Here is a 21024-nt window from a genome sequence, read left to right on the forward strand (position 1 = left end):
ACAAAATCTGACAAGGCCATGACCCTATCTCAATTACATCCACTGTCCTTGAGTTTCTTTTGGCCTCTTTGACAATTATAATTCATTCAGCATATATGCTGACTTTGGATAAAGTTGTTGAAGATAATTTCAATGTAATGATCTCAGTCACATTCATTCCTAATCCATTATTTTCCACCACCCATCTATGACTAATTCACAATAGCTGAAAAACCTCACGGAATATATTTTTAATATGATCCTACTTTTAAAAATTCACACTTTTCTTCAGTTTGTCCCCATAATCATGATATCAGGAAGCTAAATGCAAATGTATTTTGGCTTTTAATTTTTGACTTTTTAAAACTATATGCATGGGATATCTCAACACATGAGGAAAAAAAAATCCAGTAGCTCTCATTCTTTCGTCTCTTCTCATTCACATGTCATCCCAGTCTCTTTATCAAAGACCTTATACCACACTGTGAGCCAAGTGTCTGCTCATTCTCCCCCAGCTTTTTCACTCCTGCCTTGCCTCAGGAGCTTGGTCTCTCGTCCCCTCCTGCATTTGTCCACACCATAGCAGCTTCTCTGTAGTCACATAACTCCTAACTACCACCTCCACAGTGAGGTTTGCTTCACTTCACTCCTGGTGGCTTTGTGAAGTCTAGGATCACCGTCCTCCCTCACTACATCCTGTTTTTCTAGTTACATTGGCCCCAGGGAGAAGTGCGGTGGTAAGGCTGCTCTTCTGTTTACCGCCTTGTCTTCTTCATTCCCTGCACACTGTCCCCACAACACCAAGCACATAAGGCTGCAGAATGGGTGCTATGCTTTCCTGAAACATTGTGGGAAATATAGAGTGAATTACTATATAGGAAAAAACATAGAAATGGATGCTATAGGTCTAAAGGAACAGAAATAAGGGTCTCCTTGGGCCAGCACTTTAGTTCTAGACTTGCTTTGTCTACCTTCCTTCATAGTTCACTATTACCCTCCTTTCCTCTTCACAGTGTGGTATTAACCCTACTTTAGAAATATTCTAGTCCCTAACACACAAGTGACTTCCTAGTCCTAGGCTCTCTGCCTTGTATCCCACCTCCATCTAGAGCAGAACATTTCCCCAAATCTGCATTGTTATCCCAGAGAAGGCAATGGCACCCCACTCCAGTACTCTTGCCTGGAAAATCCCATGGATGGAGGAGCCTGGTAGGCTGCAGTCCATGGGGTCGCACAGAGTTGGACACGACTGAGCGACTTCACTTTCACTTTTCACTTTTATGCTTTGGAGAAGGAAATGGCAACCAACTCCAGTATTCTTGCCTGGAGAATCCCAGGGATGGAGGAGCCTGGTGGGCTGCCGTCTACGGGGTCGCACAGAGTTGGACACAACTGAATCGACTTAGCAGCAGCAGCAGCAGCATTGTTATCCAGAATAATAGCCCTTGGGATCTTCAGCAGAATTTTGGGACTCAAAGCCTACACCCTTTCATGAAACTTTTGCTATTTTAGAGAACAGTTATGCCTCCTCACACTTCCTAAGGGAGTTTAGTAGAAAATACACATGCATACATGCACATATTAGTGTGCATAGAGCATATGCACACACATGGTTACAAAATGCATACATATTCATACATGTGTATATGTGCCATACCTTTCCCAAGAAATAGAACAACCAATCTCTCATCAATATTCTTAATTCATGAAACTGTGGAATACTGAGGAAGCTTTTATTTATTTTGTGTGTGTGCTATTTTGGGGGGTGTTTTTGTCTTTTAAGAAGCTTTTAAATTTCGTTTGTCTTATAATTTTGACTAGATCAAATTCTTATACTGGACTTCCCTCTAATTAATCTCTGAAAGAGGAGGAGGAATAGCAGAAAACAGATCAACTTGAGGCCATGAGTAAGATTTATGTTTTCATTTATAACACCACTAGATAGAATTTTAAAATCCACTTTTTCTAAAATGGACATCTATATAAATATGTGTATGCTTTACTATACATGTATGGTAAAGTGAATATATCATGAGTATATAATTTACTAAATTTTTACATATCTAAACCCTGCTGTGGCTCCTACCTAGATCAAAACACAGAATATTACCAAAACCCAGAAGTTTTGCTTTTACTCTTACCAGTTAACACTACAAATTTTGTTACTCCCCAGAGGTTTGACATCTAACAATATGGACTAAATTTGCATCTTCTTGAACTTTATATGATCTAACATCCATTGGATCATCAAAAAAGCAAGAGAGTTCCAGAAAAACATCTATTTCTGCTTTACTGACTGCCAAAGCCTTTGACTATGTAGATCACAACAAACTAGAAAATTCTTTAAAAGATGGGAATACCAGACCTCCTGACCTGCCTCTTGAGAAATCTGTATGCAGGTCAGGAAGCAACAGTTATAACTGGACATGGTACAACAGACTGGTTCCAAATTGGGAAAGGAGTACGTCAAGGCAGTATATTGTCACCCTGCTTATTCAACTTATATGCAGAGTACATCATGGGAAACACTGAGGGGATGAAGCACAAGCTGGAATCAAGATTTCTGGGAGAAATATCAATAACCTCAGATATGTAGATGACACCACCCTTATGGCAGGAAGTAAAGAAGAACTAAAGATCCTCTTGATGAAAGTAAAAGAGGAGAGTGAAAAAGTTGGCTTAAAACTCAACATTCAGAAAACTAAGATCATGGCATCCAGTCCCATAACTTCATAGCAAATAGAGGGGGGAAAAGTGGAAACAGTGAGAGGCTTTATTTCTTGGAACTCCAAAATCACTGCAGATGGTGGCTGTAGCCATGAAATTAAAAGACACTTGCTCCTTGAAAAAAAAGTTATGACCAACTTAGACAACATATTAAAAAGCAGAGACATTACTTTGCCAACAAAGGTTCATCTAGTCAAAGCTGTAGTTTTTCCAGTGGTCATGTATGGATGTGAGAGTTGGACTATAATGAAAGCTGAGCATTGAAGAATTGATGCTTTTGAACTATGGTGTTGGAGAAGACTCTTGAGAGTCCCTTGGACTGCAAGGAGATCCAACCAGTCCATCCTAAAGGAAATCAGTCCTGAATATTCATTGGAAGGACTGAAGCTGAAACTCCAATACTTTGGCCACCTGATGCGAAGAACTGACTCATTGGAAAAGACCCTGATGCTGGGAAAGACAAGGCAGGAGGAGAAGGGGATGACAGAGGATGATATGGTTGGATGGCGTCACTGACTCAATGGACATGAGCTTGAGTAAACTCCGGGAGTTGGTGATGGACAGAGAGGCTTGGCGTGTTGCAGTCCATGGAGTCACAAAGAGTCAGAGACAACTGAGAGACTGAATTGAACTGAACTTTATATAAGGGAATCATATAATATGTGCTTTTTGTGTCTGGCTTCATTTAATCAATAGTTTTTTGATACATTCATATTTTGACATATATTAGCAGTTAATTCTTTTTTATTGCTGTGTAGTATTCTCTTGTATGGATAAACTACAATTTTTTCATCTATTCTATTTATAGACATTCAGGCAATTTACGATTTGGAGCTATTATAACTAAAGCTACTATGAACATTCTCGTACACATTTTGTTAAACATATACACTAATTTCTATGCTCAGGTTTCAGATTTGGTTGAATTAATTTGTACTCTCACCAGCAATGTATGAAAATCCAGTTGCTCTATATTCTTGCTAACATTCAGTATTTTCAATCTTTTTATCTTGAGTTCATTCTACCGAGACTTGTGATAAGTTTTAAGAAACTAAATATTGTGATATTCTTAAAAGCAGTTTTTATTTTTATGGATAAAAACTAAAAATTTTCTAAAGTCTTTTAGATTTTATCATAATATATTCTGAGAGGTCATTCAATAAATTATATAATTTTTTCTTACAATTGGATAAAATGATACTTGATCACAGATTTCAGATAGATCAGTTTACGGGCATCACCCAGTAATGTGACAAAAAATTTCAGCCTGTACCAGCACATATATGTGCACACTTATAGCAATAATCTGTGCTAGACTGAAATACTGGAAGATTATGAGAAGCAGAGTAACAAAATTACTAAAGCCATAAAATATTATTAATGGGTAATCTATTTTGACTAGGATTGGTAGGAGATGGTGTTTCAGATTAATTTTAAAGTGGCCATAATTATTTCCCTCTCTATCCCTTTGCAATGAGTCGTTGCATCTCCTCCTTTTAAGAAAAGAAGTCAATTTTCCCTTTCCTTTAGCTTGGGCTGATATGACTTGCTTTGGTCAATAAAACTGATGAGCTGACCCTGGGCCAATTACAAGTCTAGACTTCAAGAGGCCTTGGTGGCTTTCACTGGTTCTTGTAGAACCCTGCACATCTACCATGTGAACAAGCCCAGGCTCGACCTATGTGGTGCAGTGACAGATCATCCCAGGTGAGGCCATTCTAGATCAAGGCAGCCGTCATCTGAGAGTTGAAGAACTGTTCAACTGGCCTAGACCAAATTGTTACCACACAGAATAATGAATTAAATATTAATAAGTGGCTTTTGCTTTAAGCCCAAAGTTTTGAGATGGTCTCTTAGGCAGCAAAATATATATAACAAATACAAGAGATATACAAGAAATATATCTCATGTACTTTATGGGGAAGGAATTCTTAATTATTAATAAGTATTACTCCAAGAAACTCACACTTCTGAACCCTGCCAACAGCTGCTGCTGACAGTGGCAGTCAACATTCATAAAATGGTAATGTTAAGTACTATATGTATCTTATTTATTACATGATATCTTATTTATTCTTACCACAGATCTACTAGGTACCTAATCAGTTATAGTTGAGGAAACTGAAGTTTGCCTCACAGTTTACTTCAAACCTGATCCCAAAGCTTAAGTTCTGAACCATTGCATCATCAGCTAAGAGCAAGTAGTTTAACCCAATACTACCTTTCCTGCTCATCTTGATTTATGTATAGGAAATTGATAGCCAAGAAAAGCTATGATTTGCCCAAAGCAGTTCCTTCTAACTCCCAGTATAATATAGTCTTTTGCTAAAATTCTTTGTTGTCTATAAATTACACTAAAGCTTATGATAAAAAAAATTGTGGTAGTTTGTAAACAAAATATGTAAGCCAAATATTCTAGAAAAATTCTCTTCAAAAACCTACAAGGGATAACCAAATTTCTTCAGTGTATGGAAACTTTATAAAATGTGATTTTAATAGTAAGGTTTGGGAAGGAGTTGCTAAAGGTATCTGGTTTATTCACATTGTATAAATAGCATTTTAGAAGTTTGTTTTGTTTAGTTGCTAAGTCGTTTCTGACACTTTACCCCATGAACTGTAACCTGCCAGGCTCCTCTGTCTCTGGGATTTCCCAAGCAAGAATACTGTAGTGCGTTGTCATTTCCTTCTCCAGGGTATCTTCCTGACCTGGGTATTGAACCTGCATCTGCATTGGCAGGTGGATTCTTTACCACTGAGCCACTCGGGAAGCATGAGTGGGATTATTATACCCTTTACAGATTCAGAAATCAAAGCTCAGAGAAATTAAATAAGTCACCCAATGCCATAATACTGGTAATGAGCAGAACCCAGATTCAAATTCAGGTCTATCTAACTCTAAAGCCCCTGTTGTTTCCATCATGCTACATAAATTCATTAAATCTGTATTAAACAAATAATTACTAAATGGATATAGAACAGTTATACAGTATTTCTTACTTATGCAAATCTGCAAAATAAATTTAACATGTATTTTTAACTGGAAATGAGGAGGGGACATATTTTTCTATAGATAGTATCAATATTTTAAGGTCAATAACTTTTCTTCTTTGCAGGCAACAATCCTTACTTATAACACATTAAATATTATATTAGTGAGACTGAAACACTATTATTTTTTTGTCCAAAATAGTCTAGGAAAGAAAACCCATTTTTTATTATCTTAATTTTCTTGTCCTTCATAAATAGTAATAGTTTTGAAGGTGTTCAATACCTTAGAACCTAGGAATTAAGACCATGAGAAAATGTACAAGCAAGTTTTTTCTATGCAAAAACTATAACCACATAAAGGACACAATTTATCTGCCTCCCTGCAAAGAGGAAGGGAGAGGGCATGAAGAAATACTCTCAGGTGAGGTGGGGTAGAATAATGAAGAGAGGTGTCTTTAGAGAATTGCGTATTATGCAAACTTGTTTTTTTCCAAGCAGACACCTAAATACTAGTTCCTTCCTCCCTCCCTTCCATCTTGCAACAACCACTTGTTAAGTACAACTAGGTACCAAGCACTGAATTCTGTGTTGGAAACAAAGCTAAATAGAACAAGTCTCTGTTGTCTCAGTGGAGAAGACAATCATGTAAACAAATAATTACAGCTCTAAATGTAGTGTTAGACATATGAACTAAGTATGGGAACACAGAAGCAGTCTTTCCTTCAGCTGGGAGGTATCAGGAAAGGCATACTAGAGCAAGTGGCATTTGTGGAAAATCTTAATATATGAATTAAATATATTCATATAGGCAGAGAAGGCATTGTAGGAAGATGCTAGTCTGAGTTCAAAAGAGGGTGACTAGAGGGGTCTAAAAGTAGATGTTCATTGACCTTTACTCTCAAGAATAAATAATGAGAAGTGGAGTCCAGTGTGGCTTTTCATAAATCAAAACTTTAGTAAATCTGTCAATTTTATTCCTAAATTAGTGTTTCTCAAAATTTCTTCTCAAGGCAAAGAAGCATGATAAGGATGGGGTTGGGAATAGCTTTCAGTGAACACAAGATATCTAAAATGTCATATATTGTATACTAGAGCTAGCGTCAGCAAACTATGGTCCACAGGCCAAATTCTGTACTGTATCATCTATTTTTATAACTAAAGTTTTATCAGAACACAGTTACACCATACACCTACATATTGAGTAGAGCTGCTTTTGTACTACAACTGCAGAATAAGTAGTTGCAACAGAGATTGTCTGCCCACAAAATCTAACATATTTACCATCTGAGCCTTTAAGAAACTTTGTATTAAAGCTACATATCACCATGAGTAAGTTTCAGAAAAATAATACTGAGTTCAAAAATAAGGTTCAATGCTATAGAGAATCATTTTGTGTAAAGCTGTGTGTATGTGTGTGCACATGCATGTGTTAAGTCATGTCCAACTCTTTTCGACCCCATGGACTGTAGCCTGCCAGGTTCCTCTGTCCATGGGATTTTCCAGGCAAAAATACTGGAGTGGGTTGCCACTTCCTTCTCCAGGGGATCTTCCCACCCAGGGATGGAACCGATGTCTCCTGCTTGCGAAGTGGATTCTTTACCACTGAGCTATCTGGAAAGCCCATATAAAGCTTTAAAAGACCCCCAATTTACTATTGTTTAGAGATACATGTATTAGAAGTGTAAAGATGGGCATAATAATGGTAAATAAGATAATGTTTATCTCTTTGGAAAATGGAATGAGGACTGTAAATAGAGAGGGATTTTAACTATTTTAAATGTTTTATTTCTAAAGCAAGGTGGTGAATACAAAAGTGTCTATTATATTATTCTCTGTACTTTTCTTGAATGACTGATGCATTTCATAATTAAAAAACTCTTGGTCATACAAAAAAAGGGGGAAAAATCAGATGGAGGAGTTGTGTTGCAGATTCTATTGCTCCTCCAACAGATGCAACTTCTTTCATCCTGTATACTCTTTCTATGTTGCTTTGAAACCCTTCCCATTGAGAGGCAAGGTCTCTATCCCCACCCCCTGAAATTGAATGTTCTGGTCAAAATAATATGGTAGAAGTGACACTGGATTAACAGGCAAGTTTGGCCTTGGAGTATAGAAGGACGCGTGGCAAGGGCTAACAGTTTTGCCAAGAGAATGCACTGGTCATAGCACACACCCTCTTCCAACAACACAAGAGATGACTCTACACATGTACATCACCAGATGGTCAATACCAAAATCAGACTGATTCTATTCTGTGTAGCTTAAGATGGAGAAGCCCCATAAAGTCAGCAAAAACAATACTTGAAGTTGACTGTGACTCAGATCATGAGCTCCTTATTGCAAAATTCAGAGTTAAATTGAAGAAAGTAAGGAAAACCATGAGGCCATGAAGGTATGACCTAAGTCAAATCCCTTATGATTATACAGTGGAGGTGATGAATAGATTCAAGGGATAAACCTGGTAGACAGAATGCCTGAAGAACTATAGACAGAGGTTCATAATATTGCACAGGAGGCAGTGACCAAAACCAACCCAAAGAAAAAGAAATGCAAGAAGGCGAAGTGGTTGTCTGTGGAGGCCTTACAAATAGCCAAGAAGAGAAGCAAAAGGCAAAGGAAACAGGGAAAGATATACCAAACTAAAGGCAGAGTTCCAGAGAATAGCAAGGAGAGATAAGAAAGCCTTCTTAAGTGAACAATGTAAATAAATGGAGGAAAACAGTAGAATAGAAAGACTAGAGATCTCTTCGAGAAAATTAGAGACACCAAGGGAACTTTTCATGCAAAGATGGGCACTATAAAAGTCAGAAATGGCAAGGACCTAACAGAAGCAGAAGAGATTAAGAAGAGGTGCCAAGAATACACAGAAGAACTCTACGAAAAAGGTCTTAAGGACCTGAAAAATCACAATGATGTGGTCATTCACCTAGAGCCAGACATCTTCAAATGTGAATTCAAGGGGGCCTTAGGAACTATTACTATGAACAAGGCTAGTGGAGGTGATGGACTTCCAGCAGAGCTATTTAAAATCCTGAAAGATGATTTTGTAAAAGTGCTACACTTAATATGCTAGCAAATATGGAAAACTCAGCAGTGACCACAGGACTGGAAAGAGTCAGTTTTCATTTCAATCCCAAAGAAAGGGAATGCCAAAGAATTTCCAAACTACCATACAATTGCACTCATTTTACATGCTAGCAAGGTAATACTCAAAATCCTTCAAGCTAGGCTTCAACAGTATGTGAACCAAGAACGTCCAGATGTACAAGCTGGATTTAGAAAAGGCAAAGGAACCAGACATCAAATTGCCAACATCCATTGGATCATAGAAAAAGCGAGGGAATTATAGAAAAACATCTCCTTCTGTTTCATCGACTATGCTAAAGTCTTTGTGTGGATCACAAAAAAACTGGAAAATCCTTAAAGAGATGGGAATACCAGACCACCTTACCTGTATCCTAAGAAACGTGTTTGTAGATCAAGAAGCAACAGTCAGGACCAGAGGTGGAACAATGGATTCGTTAAAAACTGGGAAAGGAGTATGACAAGGCTGTATATTGTCAGCCTGCTTATTTAACTTATATGCAGAGTACATCATGAGAAATGTAGGGCTGGATGAATCACAAGCTGGAATCAAGATTATCAGGAAAGATATTAACATTCTCAGATATGCAGATGATACCACTTTAATGAAAGAAAGTGAAGAGGAACTAAAGAGTCTCTTGATGATGATGAAAGTGAAAGTTGCTCAGTTGTGTCCGACTCTTTGCGACCTGATGGACTATACAGCCCATGGAATTCTCCAGGCCAGAATACTGGAATGGGTAGCCTTTCCATTCTCTAGGGGATCTTCTCAACCTATGGATCAAACCCAGGTCTCCCGCATTGCAGGTGGATTCTTTACCAGCTGAGCTACCATAGAAGCCCCGAGGGTGAAAGAGGAGAGTGAAAAAATTGGCTTAAAACTCAGCATTCAAAAACCAAGATCACAGCATCTGGTCCCATCACTTAACGACAAATAGATGGGGAAAAAATGGAAGCAGTGACAGATTTTATTCACTTGATTCCAAAATCACTGCAGATGGTGACTACAGCCATGAAATTAAAAGGTGCTTGCTCCTTGGAAGAAAAGCTATGACAAACCTGGACAAAGTATTAAAAAAGCAGAGAAGTCACCTTACTGACAAAGGTCTATATAGTCAAAGCTATGGTTTTTCCAGTAGTCATGTATGGATGTGAGAGTTGGACCATAAAGAAGGCAGAGTGCTAAAGAATTGATGCTTTTGAACTGTGGTGCTAGAGAAGACTCTTGAGAGTTCCTTGGATAGCAAGGAGATGAAACCAGTCAATCCTAAAGGAAATCAACCCTGAATATTCATTAGAAGGACTGAGGCTGGTATTCTCACTGTTAGAATCTAATTTGAACCCATCATCAGGATGTTGAACCCTAACAGTCTTCAGTGAAGAAATCCAAGCAGATTGACCCAAAACCCTCAGAGAGGTTGAACAATAAGAAGGACCAGTCTCACAAGGCAAGCGAAGGAATGTGACTGAAAACGGAATAAACTGCAAGTGTTTAGTGAGAATCTCAGGTCCTCACTCCTACTTGAACCATCAGGTATTCCAAAGAACCAGAGAACTCACTGCAAGAAAAACGAGGATTATTCTCTGGACAAAGTGAATGGGCAGGCCTCCAGAGAAACAAGAGGGACAGCTGAAGGGTAAAGAACTCTGACTAAGAGGAAGGACATGGGAAATTTAGGGTCCTAACACTGTCAGTTATTGATTCATGTCCTTGTCCAAGTCATTTTCTCATTTGTTAAAGAGCTTAGAGCAAAACGACCTATGAAATATATTTCTATAGTAAAAATCTGTGATTCTATTAAAACTAGAAAAAAAATTCTAGTAAAAATAAGTGATTCTTTAAAATATGGCTAATTTAAGTAATGAACCACAATATAAAGTGTTTTTTAGTCAATGGAAATTCTAGTTCAATTCTTGTAACATGTAGTTCATTTTAAAATAGCATTAGAGACACAAACCTCTGGACCAACCTTAGAAAGTGAAAGTGAAGTCGCTCAGTCATGTCCGACTCTTTGCGACCCCGTGGACTGTAGCCCGCCAGGCTCCTCTGTCCATGGGATTCTCCAGGCAAGAATATTGGAGTGGGTTGCCATTTCCTTCTCCAGGGGATCTTCCCAACCCAGGGATCAAACCCCAGTTTCCTGCACTACAGGCAGATGCTTTATCCTCTGAGCCACCAGGGACAACCTTAGGAGGGCAGAAACCAAAAGGAAGAAAGAATTCAACTTTGAAGCCTGGGAAAAGGAGACCTCAAACACAAGAAGTTAAAAAAATAATAATGAAAAGGCAGAGAAATACTACACAAATGAAGGAACAAATTAGAAATACAGAAGTCCAAATAAATGAAAAGTAAATAGGCAAACTACCTGAAAAAAGACTTCAGAATAATGATAGTAAAGATGATCAAAAACCTTGAAAACAAAATGGAGAAAATGCAAGAATCAATTAACAAAGACCTAGAAGAATTAAAGAATAAACATACAGAGACAAACAACACAATTACTGAAATTAAAAATACTCTGGAAGGAATCAATAGAATATCTGAAGCAGAAGAATGAATCAGTGAGCTGGAAGATAAAATGGTGGAAATAATTTCTGAAAAGCAGAATAAAGTAAAAAGAATGAAAAGAACTGAGGATAGTCTGACACCTGTGGGACGATATCAAATGCACCAACATTCGAATTATAGGGGTCCCAGAAGAAGAAAAGAAAAAGAAAAGGTCAAAAACGAAGAGATTATAGTTGAAAATTTGCAGTCCAAAAAGAAGAGATTATAGTTGAAAATTTTCCCACCAAGGAAAAGGATATAGTCAGTCAAGTCCAAGAGGCACAAAGAGTCCCATACAGGATAAAATAACATTAGAAACTATTACAGAAAATCTCCCCTTGAGGTACTTTTAATGTTTATTTCCTCCACAAGGGACTAATTAGTGTGGGCCTGTGAAAAACACTATGGAAGTTCCTCAAAAAATTAAAAATAGGACAAACGTTGTGTTGTTTGTTTAGTTGCTAAGTTGTATCTGACTCTTTTATGACCCCATGGACTGTAGACTGCCAGGCTCCTCTGTCCATCGGTTTTCTCAGGCAAGAATACTGGAGAGGGCTGCCATTTCCTTCTCCAGGAGATCTTCCCAACCCAGGGATTGAACCCACATTGGGTTCTTTACCACTGAGCCACCAGGGAAGCCCAGAACTACCACATGACCCAGCAATTCCACTCTTAGATATTAAAAAAAAAAACAACACACTAATTCAAAAAGATATATGCATCCCAGCAATGTTCATAGCACCATTATATACAATTGCCAAGATATGGAAGCAACCTAAGTGTCCACCAACGGATGAATAGATAAAGAAGATGTGAAATATATATATATATATATATATATACACACAAACACACACATACACACATATATATATACAGTGGAATATTACTCAGCCATAAAAAGGAATGAAATTTTGCCATTTGCAACAAAATGGATGAACTTGGTAGGTATTGTGCTAGTGAAATAAGTTAGACAGAGAAACACAATTACTGTTCAGTTCAGTTCAGTTGCTCAGTCAGGTCTGACTCTTTGTGACCCCATGAACCACAACAAGCTAGGCTTTCCTGTCCATAACCAACTCCAAGAGCCTACTCAAACTCATGTCCGTTGCGTTGGTGATGCCATCCAACCATGTCATCCTCTGTCGTCCCTCTCTCCTCCTACCCTCAATCTTTCCCAGCATCAGGGTCTTTTCCAATGAGTCAGTTCTTCGCATCAGGTGGCCAAAGTATTGGAGTTTCAGCTTCAACATCAGTCCTTCCAATGGACACCCAGGACTGATTTCCTTCAGGATGGACTGGTTGGATCTCTTTGCAGTCCAAGGGACTCTCAAGAGTCTTCTCCAACACCACACTTCAAAAGCATCAATTCTTTGGTGCTCAGCTTTCTTCACAGTCCAACTCTCACATCCATACATGACTACTGGAAAAACCATAGCCTTGACTAGATGGACCTTTGTTGGCAAAGTAATATCTCTGCTTTTCAACGCTGTCCAGGCTGGTCATAGCCTTTCTTCCAAGGAGCAAGCATCTTTTAATTTCATGGCTGCAGTCACCATCTGCAGTGATGTTGGAGCCCCAAAAGATAAAGTCTGACACTGTTTCCACTGTTTCCCCATGTATTTCCCATGAAGTGATGGGACCAGATGCCATGATCTTCATTTTCTGAATGTTGAGCTTTAAGCCAACTTTTTCACTCTCCTCTTTCACTTTCATCAAGAGGCTCTTTAGTTCTTCTTCACTTTCTGCCATAAGGGTAGTGTCATCTGCATATCTGAGGTTATTGATATTTTTCCCAGAAATCTTGATTTCAGCTTGTACTTCATCCAGTCTGGCATTTCGCATGATGTGCTCTGTATATAAGTTAAATAAGCAGGGTGACAATATACAGCCTCGATGAACTCCTTTCCCGATTTGGAACCAGTCTGTTGTTCCATGTCCAGTTCTAACTGTTGCTTCTTGACCTGCATACAGATTTCTCAGGAGGCAGGTCAGGTGGTCTGGTATTCCCATCTTTTTAAGAATTTTCCACAGTTTTTTGTGACCCACACAGTCAAAGGCTTTGGCGTAGTCAATACAGCAGAAGCAGGTGTTTTTCTGTAACTCTCTTGCTTTCTTGATGATCCAATGGATGTCGGCAATTTGATTTCTGGTTCCTCTGCCTTTTCTAATGTGGAATCTAAAAAAATTAAAGCAAACTAGTAAGTATAACAAGACAGATAAAGAGAACAAGCTAGGTGTTACCACTGGGGAGAGGGTAGGAAGGAGAGGCAAATAGAGGTAGGAGATTAAGAGATACAAACTAATAAAACTATAACTATAAAATAAATAAGCTACAAGGGTATATTTTACAGCACAGGGAATATAGTCAATATGTTATAGTACCTATAAATGGACTAGAACCTTTAAAATTGTGAATCACTATGTTGTATATCTGAAATTTACATAGTACATCAACTATAACTCAATTGTAAGAAAAAAAGGAGAGAAAGGCTATGGGCCAAGGTATAGGGAACTGAAAGACTATATATATATGAATCTAGGACTGTAAAAATGTTACAATTCCTAGACCCAAGCAACAAAAGAAGGGAGAAATTTCAAGAACATGAATAAGTAAGTCATGCTTAGTGAGTCACTTTCAGAGAAAGTCACTTTCGGGGAAATAGTTACTTCCTTAGCCAGGAAGGCTAAGACACCTTTCAGGGAGAAAACCAGGGGAATAAATATACTGACCTCACTCCTTTCCCATTCTGCAGTGTTCCTGTCTGTGCTTCCTCTCCATTGGCCAGACTCAGTTGGAAGTTGAAAGTATGAAAGCACTGACCCTATCTATGTACTCTCTGTCTTTGGACTTCAGGACAGTGGGCAGGTAGAGAGTGGTCCTGGAGGAGTGAAAGGAAGGTAATCATAAAAATGTGCAGATAAAAAGGTGGTAATAAAAACCTTAGAGACCAGAATAAAATTCACTCTACGTGTGTGTGTGTGTGTGTGTGTTGACTAGTTGAGAAAAGGAGATATTCTGAGGGGTGATAAGATTCTAGAATAATTAGTTCAACAATCAATTTTTATTTTCTGTTTTTGCCTCTTTTGATTTGAACGAATATTGAATCATGACTGATGGCATAAACTTTAGTATTTGCTTCTCATCCATGTAAATAATTCCTCTTTTCTTTCCTTGTTCACATCCAGGTTGTTTCAGCTACACATCTGATAATAAGGTATGGTATGTCAGAACTGTCTCATATTATGAATTTTGTCAGAGAACTTCTATCTTGTTTTTAAAATGGGGCAACTTCCTAAGTAGACAACAGCATTGCAAGGAAAGAGAGAAAATCTTTACATGTACTGTGTGAATAAACACAAAAGGATGTATTTTGTTACACATAAAATCACTGTTTGTGGTTATTTATAGGCTAAGTAACTTAGTATATATAAAATATATGTTTCCAGATGTAATTCATTTGATCTGCACAGGACAAATAATATATTTTCTGGGTTTTAACATCTCTAAGCCCTGTCCTATCAATCATTTGGGATCTATACTGACTAGATTAACACATATCCTATATAATCTCAGTAGATGACCAATTTTGACAGTTAATTTCCTCCTCTCCCCACCCTCACCAAGAGTTCTCCATGGAAGACCCACTACATTAACAAGGACAAATTGTATCATGGAAGTGAGTACCAGAGGTCTTGATCAGTGCCTCCTTCAGAACGTCCCTCCAAAACTTTGGCCTTGTATTTCCAACTGTCACATAGATATCTCCATCTAGGTATACTTTAGATGCATTTCAAATGCTATACAGTGCAAACGGAACTCACCTTATTTTCCCAATTTGCTTTCTCTTCTAGTTATAAGCATTACCATCTACCAAAACCATCATTTAAGTCTCCCAAACTAGAAACACTGGGCTGGAAGAAGCACAAGCTGGAATCAAGATTGCCGGGAGAAATATCAATAACCTCAGATATGCAGATGACACCACCCTTATGGCAGAAAGTGAAAAGGAACTAAAAAGCCTCTTAATGAAAGTGAAAGAGGAGAGTGAAAAAGTTGGCTTAAAGATCCACATTCAGAAAACGAAGATCATGGTATCTGGTCCCATCACTTCATGGGAAATAGATGGGGAAACAGTGGAAACAGTGGCTGACTTTATATTTTTGGGCTCCAAAATCACTGCAGATGGTGATGCGGCCATGAAATTAAAAGACGCTTACTCCTTGGAAGGAAAGTTATGACCAACCTAGACAGCATATTCAAAAGCAGAGATATTATTTTGCCAACAAAGGTCCATCTAGTCAAGGCTATGGTTTTTCCAGTGGTCATATATGGATGTGAGAGTTGGACTGTGAAGAAAGCTGAGCACCGAAGAATTGATGCTTTTGAAGTGTGGTGTTGGAGAAGACTGTTGAGAGTCCACTGGACTGCAAGGAGATCCAACCAGTCCATCCTAAAGGAGATCAGTCCTGGGTGTTCTTTGGAAGGACTGATGCAGAAGCTGAAACTCCAATACTTTGGCCACCTCATGCAAAGAGTTGACTTATTGGAAAAGACCCTGATGCTGGGAGGGATTGAGGGCAGGAGGAGAAGAGGACGACAGAGGATGAGATGGCTGGATGGCATCACCGACTCGATGAACGTGAGTTTGAGTGAACTCCGGGAGTTGGTGATGGACAGGAAGGCCTGGTGTGCTGTGATTCATGGGCTTGCAAAGAGTCGGACAAGACTGAGCGACTGAACTGAACTGAAACTAGAAACGAGAATTATTCTTAGCATTTTCTTCATTCCTCATATCCACACATTCTGCAAGGCTGAGAGGCTTGATTTTCTAGAATACTCTAGAATCTATCCTTTCCTCTCTCACCCACTGCCACAAATTTCACCAAAACTGACACAATTACTGTTCAGTAAGCTTTCTGACAGCATTCCACCTCCGCCCCCTACTTAGTTTTTCCCTAAGGCATCCTTCCACATTCCTTCTGCTGTCTTTCCAAAGGCCTATTTAATCACATCAGTGGGCTCCTGTAAAAACCTTAATTTCTCCCTGGGGCCCACAAAATCTACTGCTTTGAATGCTAAGCTTCACACTCTGCTCTTCTCCATTTAGTCAAACTTTCTCTTACATGCAATTCCTACTGGACTGCAAAATTGTGTACCGTCAGTCTTTGCTTAAGCACTCTTTCCTCTGAGGGCATTCTGTACTTAACTAAATCTTCTCCATAAGAGCACAAAAATAATTGATTGTGTACCAGCTAGGCACTATGCTGAACCCTCTACACTCTTTAGACATTACAAGCACCATTTTACATTGAAGAAACTGAAGTAAACAATCCCTCCAAGATCATATTTTAAGTAAAGAGCAAAACTGAGTTCACAATCCAGGCCTATCTCAACCTGTGAACTGATTATTTAAATACCGTCTTCCTTATAGTACACCATTTAACTCAGGTCAAGGTGTACCCCTGTCTTCAAGCTCACAGATTATTCTAGTCCCTCATCTCTAATTCTAGTCTCTCATGTCTAATTGTTGCTTTAATCAAAAGCAGACTATTTAGTACTAAATTATTCTTTAATATTTTCATGCTTTCTAAATCTTATCTCAATTGGATTGTAAATTCTTTGTAAGCAGAGAATTAGAAAAAAATTTTCTTAATATGCTTCCACAGTGGCATAGGATATCCTATGATAGCAAATAGCTATCCCTTATTGGGACAGGTTACAAGCGTGCTTAATAGTTACACATGTAATGAATACTCAGTATTTGCTTTAGTTAGGAGCAGAGATGAATCATATCTAGAAGATACAGCAAATGTAAAATTTCCAACGAGAGCAGAGACCAAGTCTGTATAGGTATTCCATTCCTTTTCTGTCCCTCCCCTGTTGGGCCATCTTTTTTTTTTTTTCCCAATCATACTACTGGATCTCTGTACGGCAATTATTTCAAGTGGTTATAACAAAAATGCTGCTCTGCCTTTATGCTAATAATTTGCACCAGTCTGAATAGTCAAGTTATGGATTTTGGCAAATATTAAGTTCAAATCTTTTATATATGTATAATTTTATAATGCTCTCTTCCTTCTTAGTTGAAGTAAGCGCACTGTTTGATGTCTTAGGTAACGTGCTTTGGGCCTATTTCTGATAATTTATTCCTAGTAGGATCTCTGGACTTCCTCAGAGGTGTGTAATTTTGCATCCTTTAAAAGCATTATCCACGACCCTTCAGTCCCTCAGACCAAATGTCGGGTAACTCAGGTCCACAATCAGTAACCGCGAAGGGCCCTCCCGGCGGCGGTACCAACACTTCCGAGGCCTGAGGCGCAGCGGGCCGGAAGAGACGATCCCAGCAGGCCCTTAGCCTGCCCGCCTAGGGCCGCCACCTCAGCTCAGCGGCGGGAAACCCCAGGATGCAGGTTTCCGCGCGAAGACAGCATTCGGGCCTGGCGGGAAACGACTTCGCGAAGCAGAAGGGTCCCCAGGGTCTTGACTGGGTGGCCGGCCCAGCCAGGCCGCGTGGCTGACAGTGTCTGGCAAAGAGCGGTGGAGCGGGTTCATTTCCTGACGTGATTTCTCACAAATTTAGGCTGCACCCGCACGCACGCACTCCCCTTTTCTTGATCACACAAGTGCACGTCAGAATTTCTTATCTTTGGTGTGTTTTTGAGACCACAGAACCGAATCCGCTAAGCCTGACGAGTCGCTGGCGCCCTGGGTAGCGAAACCTGGACCAAAGCGGGAATCCGTGTGGGCGGCCTTGTAACCGCCAGACACCCCAAGGCTAGAGGGCGTGTCCAAGGCCCAGGTGCAGGCGGAGGCGCAAGTAACGGCTCTCGGCGGCCCCGCCCCTCTATCGCGTCCTCCCGGCTCCCTCCCATTTTAGTTCCCTCTGGTCTACGGCCTCTTCCCTAGTCGCTACCTCTTTAAGGCGGAGCCCGGCGTAGATCTCGCGAGATCCGGGTTGGCGCCGTGACCTCCATGTGGGAGCTAGAGCTCTATAAGTAAACACTCCGCGCAGCGCAGACAAGGCTGTTTCCTATTTGTGAGGCGGGGGCTGCAATAGCAACCGAGCTTCCGACTGGTTTCGTTTTCCTTCCCTCTCCAGCTCTGTTGGGCGGGCGCACGGTCTAGGATTCACCGCCGCCTGTCGGGCCCGGCGCCTGGTCAGTCTTCCTCCCTTGTGCGCGCGCTCGCCGGCCAGCCGCTGAGAGCCAGAGCCGCCGGGGAAGCGGCGCGGGCCGGGCGGGGCGCGGCGCCCGGAGCGCAGGGGTAGACAAAGCGGAGCCGGCCCCTTCTCCCGGCGCCGAGATGTGGATCCAGGTTCGCACCATCGACGGCTCGCAGACGCGCACCATTGAGGACGTGTCTCGGAAAGCCACAATTGAGGAACTGCGCGAGCGGGTGTGGGCGCTGTTCGACGTACGGCCCGAGTGCCAGCGCCTCTTCTACCGGGGCAAGCAGGTAAGGCGCGCCCAACGCACTTCTCTGGAAGCCCTAGCAAGGGCAGCGGGATGCTTGGGCTGGGCGGGCCGGAGGGCTTGGTGTGCCGCGCGCACAGAGCGCACCTGGCTCCACTTCGGGTGGGCAGCCCGCGAGGCTCAGAGTGGGGCCCTGGGCCCGCCTGTAGGGCGCAGCAGGGTCCCGGCCACCCGAGTTGCAGGTGCGCTTGGCGGGGTCGGAGGCGGGGGCGATCCGAGCGCCGAGACCTACCGCCCTTGCCAAGCCGGTCAGCAGCCGCAGGCACAGCCCGCTAGAGTGCCTGGGGTCCCTCCTTTCCCGCGCTTGGTGGGGTCCGTGGCCCCTGGAGGGCGGGGAGGGCAGAGGGCTCTGGCGGCCATGCCGAAGTGCGGGTGGGGAGGGCAAGAGGCTCCGGCTCTCGGCCGTGCTGACCCGGCTAACGGCTCGTATCGCTTCCGTACCTCAGACGCGCTGCCGACTCCCAAGTGGGAGGGGAAACTTACATATTGCTCCCTATGGGGCACAAGATTGTAAGTCCGCCTCCTCACTGTGGAAGGGATTTGTATACACTGAAGATTCGAAGGGTTTCCAGAACTTCTGTTTCCCCACCCCACCTCCTTTCCTAGAATCGAATCTGTCGTAGGGGAGATTAGAGACCTGCTGAAGAAGCTGTTGGTGTAACCCGGGACCAAGCTTAAACTGCCCAGTTTGGGCCAAGGAGGTTGTTCGAAGAGTGAAAAGCAGTGCAAAAGATTTGTTTTGCTCTTATCCTTCACCTTCTACTAGAACCCTCACTCAAGCTTTTGACACAGTAATTGGAGCATAGCCAGCGGTACACACTTGAAGGCGAAAGTGTTTTTTGGCGGTGAGGTTGCCTGTGAGCGTCGCTGGTAGTTGAACGGTATGGCCTTGGTCTGGCCCATTGAAGATTTTTCCTACTCACATGGTCTGTATCAAGAGACTCAGACCCGTCCTATCTTTATCTTTTTCTTTTTTAAAAAATGTTAATCAAGTAAAGAAGTTGGCATCCTCCAGCTGATCATAGTTTGGCTCCAGTCCTGTTGTTTGAAATAAGTGTAACTCTCTTTGATTTGGTAGAAGTAGCCTTTTTTTCCTACAGCTTAGTGTTTGAAAGGAATATTTTTCTCCCCTTCGTAGGCTTACCGTTTGAAACTGTCCAGAAATTTTAGAGTAATGAGATTACACTCTGAGAGAGAAAGAGCCAGGGATTGTTTTAAGTAAGAAATATCATGGGCTTCCCAGGGAATGCAGGGGACACAGTTTGATCCTGGGCGGGGAAGATCCCCTGGAGGAGGAAATGGCAACCCACTCCACTATTCTTGCCTGGGAAATCCCACGGATAGGGGAGCCTGGCAGTCTATTGGGTCACAAATAATCGGACACGACTTAGCTACTAAACAACAACAGCAAGAGATGGCATCTTTGGTAATAGTTTTATATTGATCTTCCAGTGTTTGACTTACAAAAACAGCTGTTCGATTTAAACTTTGCTTTAAAAATAAATGTATGTATTAAACTATGCAACTTTATATCGCTGTGCCTCCTATGGCTAATACCTTTTTTATCTTTTGATCAAAAGTGAAAAGCATGTAATCAAGTCTATTGAATTTTATTTTCTAGCTAGGGACAATAGTACATAAATTCCCAGGATACTTTTTAACTTCACCAGAGATAGAAATGAAGCATGAAAATGTATTCTCAGGCAACACCTCTTAGTGTCTAATAATAAAAATATGATAAAAAGAAAATGTGCACCTGGCTGTCTTGAGGGAAAGGAAGGGATTGTGATATATTCAAGGCAACAGAGTACATTTTCAGGACACCACGAAGCTATTCCAGGCTCATGGGAAAACTGTTGAGGATAACAACCTTATGTACTCCTTAGCCCAGGACAGTTGATAACTCTCTGCTTTGATTTCTCTATAACAGTAGGCAACTAGGAATTAGGAATGGACCTTGGGTTCCTACTTAGTTGGAGAGGGAAGAAAGATAGTGCTACAGGTGTTTATTTACGAGCTGACAAGTAGCCATGGAGTGATTATTATCTCTATTCTCCTTTGGAAATACTGTCTACAGTCCTTGGACAAGATAGTGTGTCTGTAGTAGGCTTCTATTGGATTGGTGTCAAAGACCTGCCCTTATCCTGTAAAATGCTCTTTTGAGAGTCAAAAGGAGAAAGGGCGGAATAGATCGATGCTACCTTTGAGAGTCAAAATGGAGA

The 21024-nt window shown here is 40.9% G+C and overlaps 1 protein-coding gene and 1 long non-coding RNA gene across 2 annotated transcripts in view; one reads left to right on the top strand and one right to left on the bottom strand.

Moving 5' to 3' along the window:
• Positions 1-6625: 6625 nt before the first annotated feature.
• Positions 6626-18073, bottom strand: LOC106990496 (uncharacterized). Its single transcript, XR_006058669.2, has 2 exons — positions 14060-18073; positions 6626-13505 (listed from the first exon to the last, which is right to left on the bottom strand). It is a non-coding gene; the product is annotated as an uncharacterized LOC106990496 (long non-coding RNA).
• Positions 18074-18349: 276 nt separating this feature from the next.
• UHRF2 (ubiquitin like with PHD and ring finger domains 2) overlaps positions 18350-21024 on the top strand; it is a 71858-nt gene continuing 69183 nt past the window's right edge. Inside the window, exon 1 of the mRNA XM_004004371.5 lies at positions 18350-18785. Within this exon, the coding sequence (XP_004004420.1) occupies positions 18633-18785 (153 nt within the window). The 5' untranslated portion in view covers positions 18350-18632. The remainder of the gene's footprint in view (positions 18786-21024) is intronic.

The sequence above is a fragment of the Ovis aries genome, chromosome 2 (genome assembly GCF_016772045.2).
Source record: "Ovis aries strain OAR_USU_Benz2616 breed Rambouillet chromosome 2, ARS-UI_Ramb_v3.0, whole genome shotgun sequence".
Lineage (NCBI taxonomy): Eukaryota > Metazoa > Chordata > Mammalia > Artiodactyla > Bovidae > Ovis > Ovis aries.